This window comes from Nicotiana tomentosiformis, chromosome 4, assembly GCF_000390325.3.
Source record: "Nicotiana tomentosiformis chromosome 4, ASM39032v3, whole genome shotgun sequence".
In the NCBI taxonomy this organism is placed as follows: Eukaryota; Viridiplantae; Streptophyta; class Magnoliopsida; order Solanales; family Solanaceae; genus Nicotiana; species Nicotiana tomentosiformis.
In genome coordinates, this window is record NC_090815.1 from 10,581,115 (window position 1) to 10,598,308 (window position 17,194).

At 38.2% G+C, this 17,194-nt stretch overlaps 1 protein-coding gene across 1 annotated transcript; it reads right to left on the reverse strand.

The window, feature by feature from the left end:
* Positions 1-1,251: 1,251 nt before the first annotated feature.
* Positions 1,252-15,561, reverse strand: LOC138909248 (uncharacterized). The gene is made up of 7 exons (XM_070200434.1): positions 15,408-15,561; positions 14,891-15,135; positions 14,662-14,772; positions 13,915-14,349; positions 13,387-13,835; positions 13,050-13,268; positions 1,252-1,342 (listed from the first exon to the last, which is right to left on the reverse strand). Exons 1-7 carry the CDS (start codon positions 15,559-15,561, stop codon positions 1,252-1,254), a joined length of 1,704 nt encoding a protein of 567 aa, XP_070056535.1.
* Positions 15,562-17,194: the final 1,633 nt, after the last annotated feature.

Consider the following 17,194-nt stretch of genomic DNA (forward strand, 5'->3'; position numbering starts at 1 on the left):
TTATATGAAACTTTATTATCAAAAATATCCACGTTTAGTTAATTACCCGACCTAAATAAGTTTTGTTTACAAAATATATACATTCCATCTTAAAAGGCTCCCAATCCATTATTAGTGCCTTCAATCAAGAGATTTAGTTATATCTTTTTCCTTTTTTCTCTCCTCTTTCCTCTTTTCCCTCAAGATCTTCCACCTTTGTAGCAATTTAGTGATCAAGTTAGTGGACAACTCTTTCATCTAGTTGATCACATAACCATGTATTAATATAGTACTTACAATTTTGTGTTATTTCTTCTGATCCTTTTTCTTCTTCTTCTTCTTCTTCTTTTTAACCCTTCAGTTTTACGTTGGAATTTAGTAAGAATTCCTCTATAATTAACAGGAAGATTAGGTTAATATTTGGGGATAACTTTTTACAAGTTCTTTTTATCAGGATTCAGGATAAAATTAAAATTCTAATTTAAATCCTTAAAAGGGAATCAGACTCTATTCCCCCTTCATTAAGTCTATTTAATTATTATCCAATTAAGAACTTGTTAAACTTGCTATTCAAAATACAAAATCAGAAGGGCACCCATTTCCAAAGAATTATATCTTATGATTTTCACTTTCTTTAAGTAAGAGTAATAACTAATAGGACAACCTTAGTTAGATAGAATATACGTGGAGAGCATTATTCTACAAATCATACTCAACAATGGTTATACTTTTTCCTGGAAAATAAGATGGAATCCTTCTGGCATGTAATGCTGAAGATAGTTAAGTTTACCTTTTATGAGAAGTCGATCTGAATTAAGTTGCAAGGTATTTCATGAAATTAAGTAATGTTTTAAACAGTTTTAACACATTTAGGCAAAAAGCTTAAAAACACAATGTAAAAGCACAACTAATCTACAACTTATCTACAACTTTCATACATTATTTCTACATAGTTAAATACAACTATAATATCATACAACTAAAATACAATTTTTATACAAATTTTATACAATACTATGTCTTTTGTATATTTTGTATCTAATTTATACATAATAAAGACAAATTTCATACAACTAATTATATATTATACAACTTATCTACAACTTATGTACAACTTTCATACGTTATTTCTACCCAGTTATATATAACTACAATATCATACAATTTAAATACATTTTTTATCAATATTGTTCAAATTTCATACAACAATTAAATAAAAATATATATATAAACAACATAATATAATTTTTCTACAATTTTACTACAACTTTACTACAGTTTTCTAAGTATAATGTATGCCATGTCTTCTTCTTCTTCTTCTTCTTCTTCTTCTTCTTCTTCTTCTTCTTCGACGAGTTTCAATCTGAAATTCAGCCAAAATCAAGTCTAATCTTCACCAAAACACCCTAAAAAATGAGATATAAACTCCAAACAATATTCCCAATTGTTTGCAACAACACAAAATCCAAACAAATAATGGTTTTTGAAAACCCAAATTCGAATTCAAAGCTTCAAAACTTTTTAATGGCTGTCAATGGTGGAATTGCTGCTCTCTTACTGGAATTAGGGCTGGTCTTCGAAAGTGTTTTCTTCTTCATTGAAAGTTAAGCAAGCAACAGACGTTAATGGAGGTGTGTGGTAGAGTATTTGGAGCTTGAATCTATAAAAATGGAGAGGAATTTTTGAAGAAGAGTAAAAAAATATAGACTAATTTTTGAAGAAGAGTGAAAATAGGCGTTAATGGAGGGATACTGAAGTTTGTGGAGAGAGAAACGTGGGTGAGTGCAAGATATGTAGGGGAGTTTGTGAAGAGAGAAACGTTGGGGGGGGGGGGGAGAAGATACGTTGGAGTGATTTTAGGATACTAATTATTATCATTAAATGCTTAAAAATGTACATAATTGATAATTGGGTATATAGTATGTAATTATATTAAAACTTGAGTAGAGAGGATAATAAAGATTGAAATAATGTATAGGAATGTAAAAATTCCTTCTGATAATGCAATTCCTTGTAGAATGAGCTGGATAAAATTTCTTTGTGCAATATGGAAATGATTGAGGGTGGACTTTTTGACAGGAAAAACATGCTTGCACACCAAAAATTCCCCATGTTCTTAGGAAATTAATGCACTATTACTGTTTGTTAAAATGCTTAGCAGAGTCATAACCCATCTTCATTACAATTGATTTATAAGGAATTTTCATAAATCAATATAGTTTAGAGCCTAGTAACTATAGTTTGCCTAATTATCATTCATAGTTACTATTTAAATTATTAACTTGTATCACTTGTATCCCAACGTGTAACGAATACAACATATATGAACGGTATTTGTTAGCGCAATTATATTTAATAGGATTCAATCATAATGAGTTGACATCACCTATCAGCTAAAAGTGAAAATCAAGAAAAGACAGTCACGTTTGGCTTTTGGTTGCCCTCTCCTCAAAATCATAAGTACACCTAACAAACGCTTTCAGTAAAAGCACATGGTGGCACCAAATCATCGATTAAAAGATAGCCATTCCAACTCAATATTGATTGATAACAAAGAGAGCCTTAAATAACGGCAAAGGTCCATATATACCTCTGTATTTTTAAAAATAATCTAAGAAAACTCTTTGTTATACTATTGAGTAATCTATATCACTGCAGTCATACTTTGGGTTTAAATATATTCATCATTTAAACGGAGGGACACGTGTCATCGTCCTGTTGGCCAATTCTAAATATCTCCTAATTAATTAAAAAGACTCGTTACCCATACCCGAAAAATAATTTTTTTTTTTTGTAAAAATTGGAAAAAACTAATTTTTTTAACTAGAAACTGAAAAAAGCGAAAATATTTTTTTTCCAGTTTTTACAAAAAAAACTGCTTTAAAAAAAATTGAAAATATTTTCTAAAATAATATTTTTGTAAAAACTAAAAAATAAAATGAAAAGCAATTTTCTAAAGCAATTAAAAACTAGAAAAAACTGATTTTTTTTAACTAAAAACTGAAAAAAAAAAAAATATTTATTTTTTCAGTTTTTACAAAAACATTACTTTAGAAAATTACTTTTCATTTATTTTTAGTTTTTACAAAAATAATTACTTCAAAAATTATTTTTCAGGTTTTTTAAAGCAATATTTTTCTAAAAACTGGAAAAATATTTTTGATTTTTTCAGTTTTTAGTAAAAAAACATTCAGTTTTTTTCAGTTTTTACAAAAATACTGCTTTAGAAAATTGCTTTTCAGTTTTACAAAAATATTGTTTTAGAAAATATTTTTCAATTTTTTTAAAGCAGTTTTTTGTAAAAACTGGAAAAAAATATTTTCGTTTTTTTCAGTTTTTAGTAAAAAAAAATCAGTTTTTTTCAGTTTTTACAAAAAAATAATTGCTTTAGAAATTGCTTTTCGGGTATAGGTAATGAGTCTTTTTAATTAATTAAGAGATATTTAGAATTGGCCAACAAGACGATGACACATGTTCCTCCGTTTAAATGAGAGGTATATTTGAACTCAAAGTATGACTGAAGGGGTATAGATAATCCAATAGTATAACAAGAGATATTTTTAGACCATTTTCGAAAGTATAAAGATATATTTGGCCCTTTACCCCTTAAATAATCCTCGACTCCACAAAACAACGTACGAATATATTATAAAAATAACAAATAAAATAATATAAAATTATTTTTCCCTCGAAGCACGTGATTAACTTTAATGGAGCATCACTCTAGTGAATTGAAAAATAGGTTTGATCCAAAATATTTGGGGTTGGGGCGAGTAGAAATCAAATCCGGATTGGGGTGCCGCGTGTCCCAATGAAATAATAGATTATGCCAACACATTAAGAAGGAACCACACAATATTCCGTTAGTGGCGGAGTAGTTTTAGGCCGAAAGATAATGTTGTGTGCAATTATGGACCAAAAGGTGAACGAAAAGTAAAAGTAAAACATACGTGCATAAGCGGGTACTTAAACTTGGCATTACTTTTCACTTTTGCAAATCCAATAGAAATTCTATAGATGTGAGTGTTGTTTCACTTCAAATCAGTGTTTTAAAAGGCGGGGCATTTTACATATGCCTCAGCGGGACGTAAGCCCCATAGGTATTTAATTTTTAATATTTTATAAAATAATATAATGACAATTAATATTTATAAACAGGTAAAATTACATAAAAATTGAAGAAAACTATATATGTGTGTGCTCTATCCCCCCAAAAAATAATCAAAATAATCTATTAAACGTTACTTACAAGTACAAGTAATTTGAGTCTAAAAGAATAAAGTTTTCTATATGGAGGAACAAAAAGGATGATTAACGTGCAATTTGAACTTTGAATTTGCTGCTATAAAGAAAAATATAGTTTTCTTTGTATTTGTAAAAAGAATTAAACATTCGTTGCTTTTGAGAGATATTAGCAGACTAGTGGACAAAATAAAAATTTAAAAAAATCATGAATTAGGGCTTAAATCAATAAAAAAGGTCTTTACTTTTAAATTTAATACTTTTGAGTTCCTTTTTAAACCTTTTGAGTAATTACCAAACTGATTTTTTAGAATTTGGGTATTATATGAAGGACTAATTCAACAAATTTTGTTTTAATTTGAAAAAGTCTCTGGGGCTTACTCCTTACTAAAAAAACGCGCCCCGAACGCCCGGGTGTACGCCCCGAACGCCCGGGCGTACGCCCCAAATTGCAGGGCGTACGCCCCAAATTGCAGGGCGTACGCCTCTTGAGACTTTCGCCCCACACCATCGCCCCTGGACGTTTTTAGTACGCCTCGCCCTCGCCCCAAAAATGCCTTTTAAAACATAGCTTCAAATCAATACTTTTTCAAGACAACTGGGAATAAGCATTATACTCTTGGACTTTGGAATAGATATCTAGAACCCAACTAATCATCCTAAATTTTGATTAGTAGTCAACTCTTAACATTTAAATAGTGGAGTATAAAATAATTTGATTAGGTAGGCAAATTAAATTTCTAACGATAGTCCAACTGGACCCCACTTGAAAGACAAGTATGTAATAATGTGAATAGTATAGCAATAACACGCTATCGCGTGTCTGAATTAATAATTCCCAAATATAACTAATCATTTCATCAATTAATTTCACATACAGGTAAAGGTAAGTGTTGAATGATAAAAATTTAATGGCACCCAATATTTATAGCAATCTAATGAATACATGATGTACATATTTTTTATACCATTCCAATTACTAAACTATAGTTATTTTATAGATATATTCATACCTTATCTTATGATTTAAGCATTATAAATTAGTGTAAATTGATATAAACACGAGTGCTGGTAAGTTTTGTCTGAGTTGAAGACTATCTTGTCCAAAAAACTTTACTTTCTTAATTGTGATTATAAAAACTTTTATGTTGTATTGATAATTTGGGCGATAATATAGGAAGGTGTTAATTTTTCATCTTAGAGCATGATGTTCCTTGATCCAAACTTCAAAGTCGTCTCCTAGGGATTTTTTTACTTTTAGCCCGCACCAAAAATTATTAATATTCGATAGCCGAAAAAGTATATAAAGTTTGTATAATTTTTGTATATAACATACATGTATAGGAAAAAATACGACATGACACGTGGCCGCTCAAAGGAAGGACACGTGGAACACAATATGGAGATGACCACCGAACATAGCTATTCCGCTTGTCACCGGAAGGAATAATGATCATCAAATGAGTATTAAATAGTTTGCGCCCGGTAACATTTAATACGAAATATTTTGCAGCATTAAGGATGATGGCCCGTTACAAGGAATTTGGCATTTTATATCTAACGTTACATCTTCATCAATGACCCTCATAATTGATATTAAAGAATGACATGATCCTAGGACCTCCTTCCCTAGACATAGCTATAAATAGAGAGTCAGTTATCATTGTAAGGGGGATTCGGTTGGTTAACTTACACTATATGTTATACAACATTTTAATACAATTTTATCCTCTCGCTTTTGATCTGATCATCGTTGTGCCCGGAAACCCTGTTCCCGGACTCACTAGTTCTGCCGTTTCATCTACATTCTAAGGCTAAGTATTTTATATTTCATTAGTTATTTCATTACCTTTTGGATCAAATTAATCTACTTGTCTAGAAATCACGAACAAATTCATCTGTACTATTTTACGGATAAACAGTTTGGCGCCCACCGTGGGGCCTAGACAGGCGTGTGATTAAATTGATCCTTGCCTTTTTTACTAACGTGCTTTGATTACTTTGTCTTAGCAAAAAATCATAAAAATGGCAGATAACACTGTTAACGGACCACGCAACCCTGAAATTCAAGGGGAACAATCTCATTTCGAGGATTCAATCAGTGACACTAGCAATGAGGGGAACGACGCCACACCGGTACATGATAGGCAGTACCCTCGACAGGTTCAGGAGGCAACTCTTGATGATACTGATGAGGAGCATGTAGCGGATGCAGTAAGGATCCTGCAAGAGCAACAGACAGTCATTCTAGGCCATCTCACGTGGCAGGATCAGGTTATGACGGAACTGAAGCAGGCGCTCTTAGGTGCCTCAAATTATGCAAATAGGCGATATCCAATTCTTCCTGATGTTCCCGCAAACCAAACGACGCGGAGAGTCGACAACAACACTTCCAGGGGCGAAGTTGGCTCCGACGGGGCCGGGGGGAGCAGATTTGACCTCAACAACTATAACGACCCGTTCAAGGAGGAACTTTTACGATTCATGAAGGAAGTAAACGCCCGCATGGATCAAATCTCGGGCGCACCACCAGTATTGAAAGGCCCTAATTCGAAGAAGTATGTTCAATTACCGTACAAGCCGAGTGCGGCCTCGGAATTAATCCCGAAGCGGTTCAAAATGCCCGAGGTGCCGAAGTATGACGGAACTTCAGATCCACAGGAGCACATTACCACTTACACAACAACAATGAAAGGAAATGATTTGGTTCCTCACGAAATTGAGTCCGTGTTGTTGAAGAAATTTTGTGAGACTCTCACGAGGGGAGCTTTAACGTGGTATTCACTATTGCCCGAGCATTCCATAGATTCCTTTGAGATGCTCGCGAATTCTTTCATCAAGGCTCATGCCGGTGCCAGAAAGGTGTAGACCCGAAAGGCCGACATATTCAGGATCGCCCAGCGAGGTTCCGAGTTATTATGAGAGTACGTCACCCGGTTCCAGAAGGAAATGATGTTACTATCGGCGGTCCCGGATGAATGGGCAGCTGAAGAATTCACCAAAGGTTTAAATCCGAGAAGTTTTGACGCTTCTCGGAAGTTGAAGGAAAGTCTGCTCGAGTTTCAAGCAACGACTTGGGCGGATGTCCACAACCGGTACGAGTCAAAAATAAGGATCGAAGATGATTAGGTTGGCTTTCCATCGTTGACCAAAGGACGGGGGAAGAATAGAGAAAAAATAAAAGATGATATAGACACGGATATACGAAGTTTGAGAGGCCGATTTTTGCCCTACGAGCGGACAAAAGATCATGGCAGGAACCTCCGGACAGCAGACAAGTTCACTATTGATAGAAGGACCGATCGTGGCCGGAACAATAGATCGCTGCAAGATAGAGAAATCTCAGGGTAGCGAGATTCTTCTTACCCAAGGTTATCAGAATATAACTTCAATGTCAGTGTCGTAGAGTTGGTGTCGACCATGAGGAATATCAAAGAAGCACGATTCCCAAGACCTATGAAATCTGATCCCAACCAAAAGGATCCCAATTTAAGGTGTGATTACTATGTCACTAACGGCCACCAGACTGGGGACTGCAGACACCTCCGGGAAGAAGTGGCAACGCTGTTAAAGAGTGGTCACCTTAGAGAATTCTTGAGCGATCGAGCTAAAAACAACTATGGTCGGAATAAGGGCGACGCAAAAACCTTGAAAGCAGGAGAAGAACCCCTGCGCCAAATGATCAACATGATCTTCGGAGGAAATAAAATTAACGGGGTCACCTTTTAGGTAGCGAAGAAGACAAAAGTGTTGATAAATCATAGTAAAAGGCTCCGGGAAGACGATATCACATTCACAGACGAAGATGCAGACGGATTACTACTGTCGCACAATGACGCATTGGCAATTTCTTTAAATATGTTAGATTTTAAAATTAAAAGTATTTTAGTGGATACATGAAGTTCAGCTAATATCATACAATGGAGAGTAATGAAGCAAGCTAAACTCACCGGAAGCATTATCCCGGCAACGAAACTCCTCGTCGGATTCAACCTCATAAGCGTGACAACCCGGGGAGAAGTTTTGCTGCTCACAAACACTGAGGGAGTAATGAATACAACAATCTTCGAAGTAGTAGATGGAGACATGGGGTATAACATCATCTTGGGAAGACCATGGCTACACGAGATAAAAGCCATGCCTTCAACATACCATCCATTGTTAAAATTTCCAACACCCGGGGGGATCAAACAGATAAGAGGTGATCAACCGGCGGCGAAGGAGATGAATGCAATTTCAATTTCTAGTACTAAAGAAAAGGAACGTGCACCATAGAAATTACTAGAACCGACACCTGCCCCCAAACTAGAGGAAGATAACACGGGGACAGAAGAGTCAGAACAATATGAGGTACCAAGGTATTTTCAAGTACCGGATGATTCGTACGTGACGAAGTAGACGGCAGAAGAGCTGGAGCAGGTTGCATTATTCGAGGAATTCCTAGAAAGAAAGTTCAATTTGGGAATAGGACTGCATCCGAAACTCAGGTATACTTTTATTGAATTCCTTAAAACTAACGCCGACTATTTTGCATGGTCGCACGAGGATATGATAGGAATTCCAATGGAGGTAGCCATACACAAGTTAAGCTTGGATCCCAACATACCTCCAGTAAGGCAAAAGAAGCGCCTTGTTGCCGAAGCAAGGAATAAATTCGTCAAAGAAGAGGTAACTCGTTTACTTAAGATTGGTTCAATCCGAGAGGTAAGATATCCGGACTGGCTAACCAATGTAGTAGTAGTACCTAAGAAAAATAATAAATTCCGCATGTGCGTAGATTAGAAGGATCTTAATAAGGCGTGCCCAAAAGACTCATTCCCATTGCCAAATATCGATCAGATGATTGATGCTACGATCGGGCACGAGTTAATGAGTTTCCTCGATACTTATTCTGGGTATAATCAAATCAAGTTGAACCCAGAAGATTAGGAAAAGACTTTATTTATAACGAATTTTTGTATATATTGTTACAATGTGATGCCCTTCGGGCTAAAAAATGCTAGAGTCACTTATCAACAGCTCGTGAATAAGATGTTCGAAAAACAAATAGGAAAGACTATGGAAGTATATATAGATGACATGCTCGTTAAGTCTTTGAAAGCAGGTGACCACTTGAAACATTTGCAAGAAACATTCGACATCCTGAGGGAGCACAATATGAAACTTAACCCCGAGAAGTGTGCATTCGGGGTCAGTTCGGGTAAGTTTCTAGGATTCTTAGTTTCCCAAAGGGGAATTGAGGTAAATCCCGATAAAATCAAGGCCATAGAGGACATCCCAGGTCAATTGTCTAACGTAAAAGAAGTCCAGAGGCTCACAGGGAGATTGGCAGCTTTGAGCAGGTTCATTTCCCGTTCATCAAAAAAATGTCATCACTTCTTCACACTACTCAAAAAGAAAAATAATTTTAAATGGACACCGGAGTGTCAGCAAGCCTTGAACGAGTTGAAGAAATATTTGTCAAGCCCTTTGTTGCTTTCAAAACCAAAAGAAGGTGAAACGTTGCTAGTCTAACTCACGGTTTCAGAAGTTGCGGTAAGTGCAATTTTTGTCTGAGAGGACGAAGGTACGCAATCTCCCATTTATGACGTTAGCAAAATTTTAACGGGGGCAAAAACTCGCTACCCACATCTGGAAAAGCTGTCCTTAGCTTTCGTAGTCGCTATTTGGAAGCTGAGGCCCTGCTTCCAATACCACCCAATATCGGTGGTAACTACTTTCCCTTTGAGGAATATCCTCCATAAACCCAAGCTCTTAGGTAGGTTGGCCAAATGGGTTGTCTAAATGAGCGAATTCGATATAAAATATAAACCGAGGACTGCAATTAAGTCACAAGTCATGGCTGACTTCAGCCCGGGACTATTGCCTCTGGCAGCTAAGGAGGCAATAATTGTGTCAAAATTGATGTCGGGAGTTTGGATCTTATTTACGGACGGAGCTTCAAATGTAAAAGGGTCCGTACTCGGAATAGTCTAAATCACGCCTTCGGGGGAAACCTTAAGGCAAGCCATCAGAACGATTCTTTTAACTAACAATGAAGCAGAGTACGAGCTTTGATTGCAGGGCTCGAATTGGCCGGGGGACTTGACTCCTAAGTCATCGAAATCAAATGTGATTCACAATTAGTGGTAAATCAGGTCTACGAAATTTTTGACACCAAAGAAGAACGTATGCAACAATACGTGGTAAAGGTTCAGACTCTATTGGCACGATTCCGGGAGTGGTCAATAACTCATATCCCGAGGGAAGATAACGTGGAAGCAGATGCATTGGCAAATTTGGGTTCATCAATATAAATCCAGCGATCGGAATCAGGGACGATAGTACAACTAATAAACTCAGCCTTGGACACAGATGGCTACTATGAGGTGAATTCGACTAGTTTAGTTTGGGACTGGAGAAACAAAATAATCGATTACCTCAAGCATGGAAAGTTGCCCAAAGACCCCAAAACATCAAGAGCGTTGCACACCAAAGCTGCACGTTATAGCTTCAAGAAAGGCCAATTGTACAGAAAATCCTTTCAAGGCTCGTTGGCCCGGTGCTTAGGATCATCAGAAGCTAACTATGTCATGAGAGAAGTCCACGAAGGGATATGCGACAACCACTCAGGTGCAAATTCTTTGGTGCTGAAATTAGTTCGGGCAGGGTATTACTGACCTCGTATGGAACAAGATGCTAAAGACTTCATACAAAAATGTGATAAGTGCCAACACTACACACCACTAGTACATCAACACCGGATCCCCTACATTCGGTTCTGTCCCCGTGGCCATTCATGAAATGGGGGATGGACATCGTCGGACCGCTACCACCAGCTCCCAGAAAGGTAAGATTTCTTTTAATTTTAGCTGACTATTTTTCTAAATGGGTGGAAGCAGGTCCTTATTAGAAGATCGGAGAATGGGAAGTGGTCGACTTCCTGTGGAAAAATATAATTTGCAGGTTTGGAATACCAAAAGAGATTGCATGCGACAATAGGCCGCAGTTTATTGGCGAAAAAGCTACAAAGTTCCTTGAAGACTTGAAGATAAAGAGGATTACCTCTTCACCTTATCATACAAGCACAAATGGTCAAGCGGAGTCAACAAACAAAGTGATTATTCAAATCCTCAAGAAAAGGTTGGAAGTAGCAAAAGGCAACTGGCCCGAAGAATTACCATGGGTTCTATGGGCCTACCGAAGAATGGCCAAGTCAAGCACGGGAGAGACCCATTTTTCCCTTGTATACAGTGCAGAAACTTTGATACCGGTGGAAGTGGGGGAACCAACCTTAAGGTATTTCCAGGCGAACAAAGAATCGAATAACGAAGCAATGATAATCAACTTGGAGCTGCTCGAGGAATGTAGGGACTTGGCGCATGTCAGAATGGCGGCCCAAAAGTAGAGAATTGAACGATATTATAATCGAAGTGCCAACCTCCGATATTTCAAAGTAGGAGACTTGGTCTTGATGAAGTTAACTCAAAACACCCGAGAACTCAACGCGGGTAAGTTAGGCCCAACATGGGAAGGCCCTTATTGGGTTTCAGCTATCACTGAGAAAGGATCATACGAGTTGGAAAATTAAAACGGAGACAAGTTGCCCAACAACTAGAACGTGGATCACCTCAAAAGATATTAATGCTGACGAACAACAGTCAAACGGAAAGTATGTGATGCACTCTTTTTCCCTTCGTTCAGGTTTTATCACAATTGAATTTTTCTGGCAAGGTTTTTAACGAGGCAGCAAAGGAAAGTATACTACGAAGACAACAGTGATAAGACATTTCATAACAAGGCAAACAAACATGTTTCCACCCGGGGATGATTAGATAATCTTTTCTTCTATTGCAAATTCCCACCAGGAAGTTAAGTTTGCTACCGAATGGAGGGTACCCGATCGTTCCCGAGCACAAACCACTAGAAGACTGTTAGGTATTCTTTCGCTCGATAGCATGGGTTCCTAATGGGAAACAAGATATGTTGCCGAGTGAAGGATTACCTAGCAATTCATTGGTGGGATCTTCGAAGACATAAGATTTTCAGTGTTTCAATTTGCATTCTTCGCATTCGAACACTGAGGGAATGATATAAGGATACAACAACACTGAATGCCAGGCAACACTGAATGACACATCAACCGGGGAACGAAAGTACGGAACATAATACATCATCGGGACTAGAGACTGCGCAACCAGCCCCGTAGAAACAAGTTGTACAAGATAGCCACAAGTCATGGCAATTTCTTTTATGCATAGCAAAATGCTTATGTACTTTTGAAAATAGAAGGAATTAAATGAAATGAAATCCTGTTTTTTTTATATTGTTTCTTGTCCGAATGATGATTAATTTTACCATTTGAAAGTTAAACAAGTAAACATAAGATAACCCTCTCTTATAAAAACCCTCACGTTTAAGGGCTGGTTCCGGAAGAATCAATGCCCGAAATCCATAATGCCATCGGGGAAAAAATACACCCGAAGCTGCATACGAAAAAGACGCAAAAAGTAAACTTGCACAAATACATATTGAAACCCTCATTTAAAAGGGATAATTCTCGGAACCAAAATGCTTTGAAGAAAAAGCATCCGAGATTACACATAATAAAGCGCGAACAGAACAATATGGGCAGAATACTTAAGCAAGTACGAAAGTTAAAGACTTGCATGAATATTCAAAACGAGAATAAGACTCAAACGATACTTGAGCAAAAAATATATTTTTATTTACAAGGGCGCGTCAGAGTGATAAAGGTACAAAATAGAAAAAGAAAGAAAAAGCTAAGCTGCAGCATCTCCGGAATCAGGAGGAAGAGAAGTATCCGCATCCCCGGGAGTTGATACCACCGATGGCTCAACATTTTCCCAGCTTGGTCTTCGGCATCATCACTTTCTGATCCCTCTTCAATTTTCGAAAACTCGGAACCGAAATCAGAAGAACCTGGAGCATCAGACTGCGCCAGGAGTCCATTTTTTGCAGCCAACTCAAGCTCTCGGGCTTTAGCAATTTCGGCATCAATTTCAATGATACCAGTGTTGGCCTCTTCCAAGGTTTTTCTCCTCATGCTATATATGGAATAAGTTTTTTCAACAATGAGGGAAGCCGCTCAGCGCTTGAGTTCTTCTTTGAGTTGAGTAATTTCGGCGGAAAGGTTTTTCCGGGATGACCTAACATATTAGAGACACATCGAGCTCACGGATAATTGAACTATAGAGCCTATTATGCTTAATAATTTTCCTATACTTCTCCTCCAACTGGGCATGTTTCGCCACCACAACAACAAGCTCTTCACTTTTGGAATATAAGGTTGCTTCCAAATTAATCACTCTTTCAGCGGATGCAGCCTCGCGCTCGGTTGCAGCAAGAATGGCGTCCTGGACTTCATCCCATTTAGCCTTGGCTTCATCAAATCTAACCCTCAGCGGGCCAACTTCTTGGCTGAGGGTTATCACTTCTTGCTCTCTTCGCTGCAAACGAACTTCCAAAACATCGGCCTTGGTGGCTCTGGTTTCCAGTTCCGAGAGGCGGAGAACAATCTGGTTCCGTTCCGCCAAAAGCTGATCTCGTTCAGAAGTAAGTTCTTCCTTCTCACGAATCAGCCTTTGAAGGCCCTCGGAAACAAGAAAATTGGCCTGCAAAACAAGAAGAGGTAAAACTCAAAATACATTCATTCAAAAGTAGGGAAAATAACAGAGGAAGAAATAAATGTACCGCTGTGGCATTATGCATAGCATTGTTCAACAAACACTCCTCTGAGAGTGTCTGAATCTTTTCCCGATCTTTTTCTGAAGCCAAAGACTTCAGATAGTTAGCAATCTTCACCGGCCTCAAAAGCAAGTTGCACGCGGTGGAGACCAAAAGGGTAACACTGTTCCTCCTTTGTGGATCTTTAGAAGGGGAAGCATAATTTTTCAAAAAATTAAAATGAACTGGGGAATGTGGAGGAGGGGCACCTTCTTCATGGTCAGGCGCGGCCGATGGAGATGATGAAGCAATCGCTATTGGAAGAGTGGATGAATATGGGAATGATGTAGCAGTTGCTGGTGATGGTGATGGTGAAGGTGGAGATGAAGCTGATGGAGTGGAAGAGTGAGAAGCAGCTGCATCAAATGCAGTGCTGGTTATTTGATGCTCACCAACCAAAGACTACATGGACCCAGTACTCAGCCTTGTTGTACCGGTTACAACAATTGGGGCCCGAGAGCGGGAATTAGCATATTCAACTAAATCATATTCTCCCCAAATCAGGTGCGGCCGATGGAGATAATGTAGCAATCGCTGTTGGAAGAGTGGATGGAGATGGAAATGATGTAGCAGTTGCTGGTGGTGCTGAAGGTGGAGATAAAGATAATGGAGTTGAAGAATGAGAAGCAGCTGCATCAAATGCGGTGCTGGTTGTTTGAGGCTCGCTAACCAAAGATGGCACAGACCGGTAATTAGCCCTACGGTACCGGTTACATCAATTAGGGCCCGAAAGCGGGAGTTAGCATATTTAACTAAATCAGATTCTCCCCAAAGAGCTGAGACGTTATCGTCAGTTGGTGCAACTGTCTCAACAGGTTGAGCATCCTGTTGAGATAATGAGGATCGTATCCTTCTATGTAAATAAGCTCCCTCATCACTAGCCTCTTCCTCATCGTCAATCATCACAGTGTCTATGACCGGCCCGGAAGGAGGATTCAGTCACTATTGCCACTGGAGATGACTTGGGGGCATCAACCTTTGCCCTCTTATTCTTTTCACCGGTCGCAGAGGAACGTCTTCTTTTTGGTTGCTTGTTCTCTGGCCGGGGACTCCGTGAAGAAACGCTTGCACCCGAAGAAGGCCTGGAGACGCCTGTTCGAGTAAGTGCCTCCTGAAGCAACCTCACCGCATCAGCAAGGTCAGCCAAAACGTCCTTCTCGGAGACATCAACTGAGCCCGCAGGTAGACCTGATTTTGTGAGCATGTTAGAAGGGTTCAACCAAGTTATTCATAAGCAAAAAGTGGAAATGAGATAATTTCAAGTTACCATAATTTTTGGCCTTCCACCCATATTTAATGGATAGTTCTTTCCACAAAACGGGTTTCAGGCATTGTGATGTCCAAGATCTTCTGAACCCACCGGTTCAAGCCTTCTATCATCAGTGGGATCCATCGAGTCGCTGTAACAAATGAAGATTGAAGGATCAATAAAGAGAAAAGATGTATTAAAGAGAACTTACGAGAGCGGTTCCAAGCAACCGGAAAGGATGAAGCCGTTGTTGGAATAATGTCAGTGGTGGCAACTGCAACGAACTGTTCCATCCACCCTCGGTCGTTGTCTTCGTCCATGCTAGACATCAAAGCATGGTGGTCACGCTTGCAAAGGTTTATCATTTCCCCGCAAAAGATTTTGGGGGAATAAAGATTCATCATATGAACTATGGTTAGCTCCTCTCCAGTTTCTAGGCATAGACGTCAAAGGCAGGCAAACTTCCTCCATACTGAAGGACTTACCTGTGCCAAACATACTTGGTAGCGGAGGCAAAACTCCGCAATCAGGGAATCAAGCTCTCCGTTCAAAGAAAACGCACCCAAAGTAAAGGGATACATGAAAAAATATGTAAACTCTTCCCTGGGAAGGGTCAATCGCTCCGATAGGTCAGGAGAAATGATTTCCAACTCATTACAACAACAGTCCTCCTTTACAGCAGGAATACTGGAAGGGCGAATAGAAGAAGGGTACCTACTAACAGCCCATGTGCGAGGGTTAGCAATAGAAAATTTCTCTTCAAAATCCTTCGAAGTACTAAGCCTTCTTGGGATGATGGAACCCACTGTTGGAGGAACGGAATCCTCGGTTTTGTTCTTCCCTTTTGAAGAATTAGCACGTTTTGAAGAGGAAGCCGTTGAAATAGAAGGAAGGAAAATTTTTGATTCGAAGAAAGATCAGAGAAAAGTTGGGAAATAAAGGTGCAAATTAGAAGTTTGAGAGATTATGAAGTACATAAGAGAAGGATGATGCGTATAACTAAAATTCGGGCTAAATTCATTGCCATGATTACCTCGATAATCGGCAAAAGGCTTGCTGAATCATGGGAAGGTACGTGTTCGGGGTATTAAATGCGGAGAGACAGACGTGTAATCAACCGTCAGTGGCCTTCAAAAGGTATTATAGTAATTCCCGTCAAAAGAGTGTTTCTACCAACTTCTCGGTAACATAAAGTTATGTCACCAGAAAGCGGGTGGACTATCTGTATAGGAAAAAATACGACATAACACGTGGCCGCTCAAAGGAAGGACACGTGGAACACAAGATGTAGATGACCACCGAACATAGCTATTACGCTTGTCAATGGAAGGAATAATGATCATCAAAAGAGTATTAAATGGTTTGCGCCCGTAACATTTAATACAGAATATTTTGCAGTATTAAGGATGATGGACCGTTACAAGGAATTTGGCATTTTATGTCTGACGTTACATCTTCATCAAAGGCCCTCATAATTGACATTAAAGAAGGGTATGATCCTAGGACCTCCTTCCCTAGACATATCTATAAATAGAGAGCTCAGTTATCATTGTAAGGGGGATTTGGCTGGTTAACTTACATTATATTCTATACAACATTTTAATACAATTTTATCCTCTCGCTTTTGATCTGATCATCGTTGTGCCCGAAAACCCTATTCCCGGACACACTAGTTCTGTCGCTTCATCTACATTCTAAGGCTAAGTATTTTATATTTCATCAGTTATTTCATTACCTTTTGGATCAAATTAATCTACTTATCTAGAAACCACAAACAAATTTAACTGTACCGTTTTACGGGTAAACAATATAGAATGTATATATATAAACAAAAAATATTTTTTTTTTTGGCTATTATTTTCAGAGCGGCTATACAATATCATTTTCCCAATATTTTAGTCAACCACTATTTTGCCTCTTGATCAGGAAAAAAAAAGGACAGCAATTTTGAGATAAATGGTTATAATATTTGCTCTTCAAAGTTATGCTACTCTTGCA

Excerpts from the sequence above, each read along its gene's own strand:
- LOC138909248 (XM_070200434.1), bottom strand. The coding sequence starts at position 15,561 with ATGATAAACCTTTGCAAGCGTGACCACCATGCTTTGATGTCTAGCATG. Across the intron at positions 13,836-13,914 it reads CTATGCATAATGCCACAGCG|GCCAATTTTCTTGTTTCCGA; the intron begins GTACATTTATTT and ends CTTGTTTTGCAG. Across the intron at positions 1,343-13,049 it reads GGGAAAATGTTGAGCCATCG|ATTGAAACTCGTCGAAGAAG; the intron begins GTGGTATCAACT and ends GCTGAATTTCAG.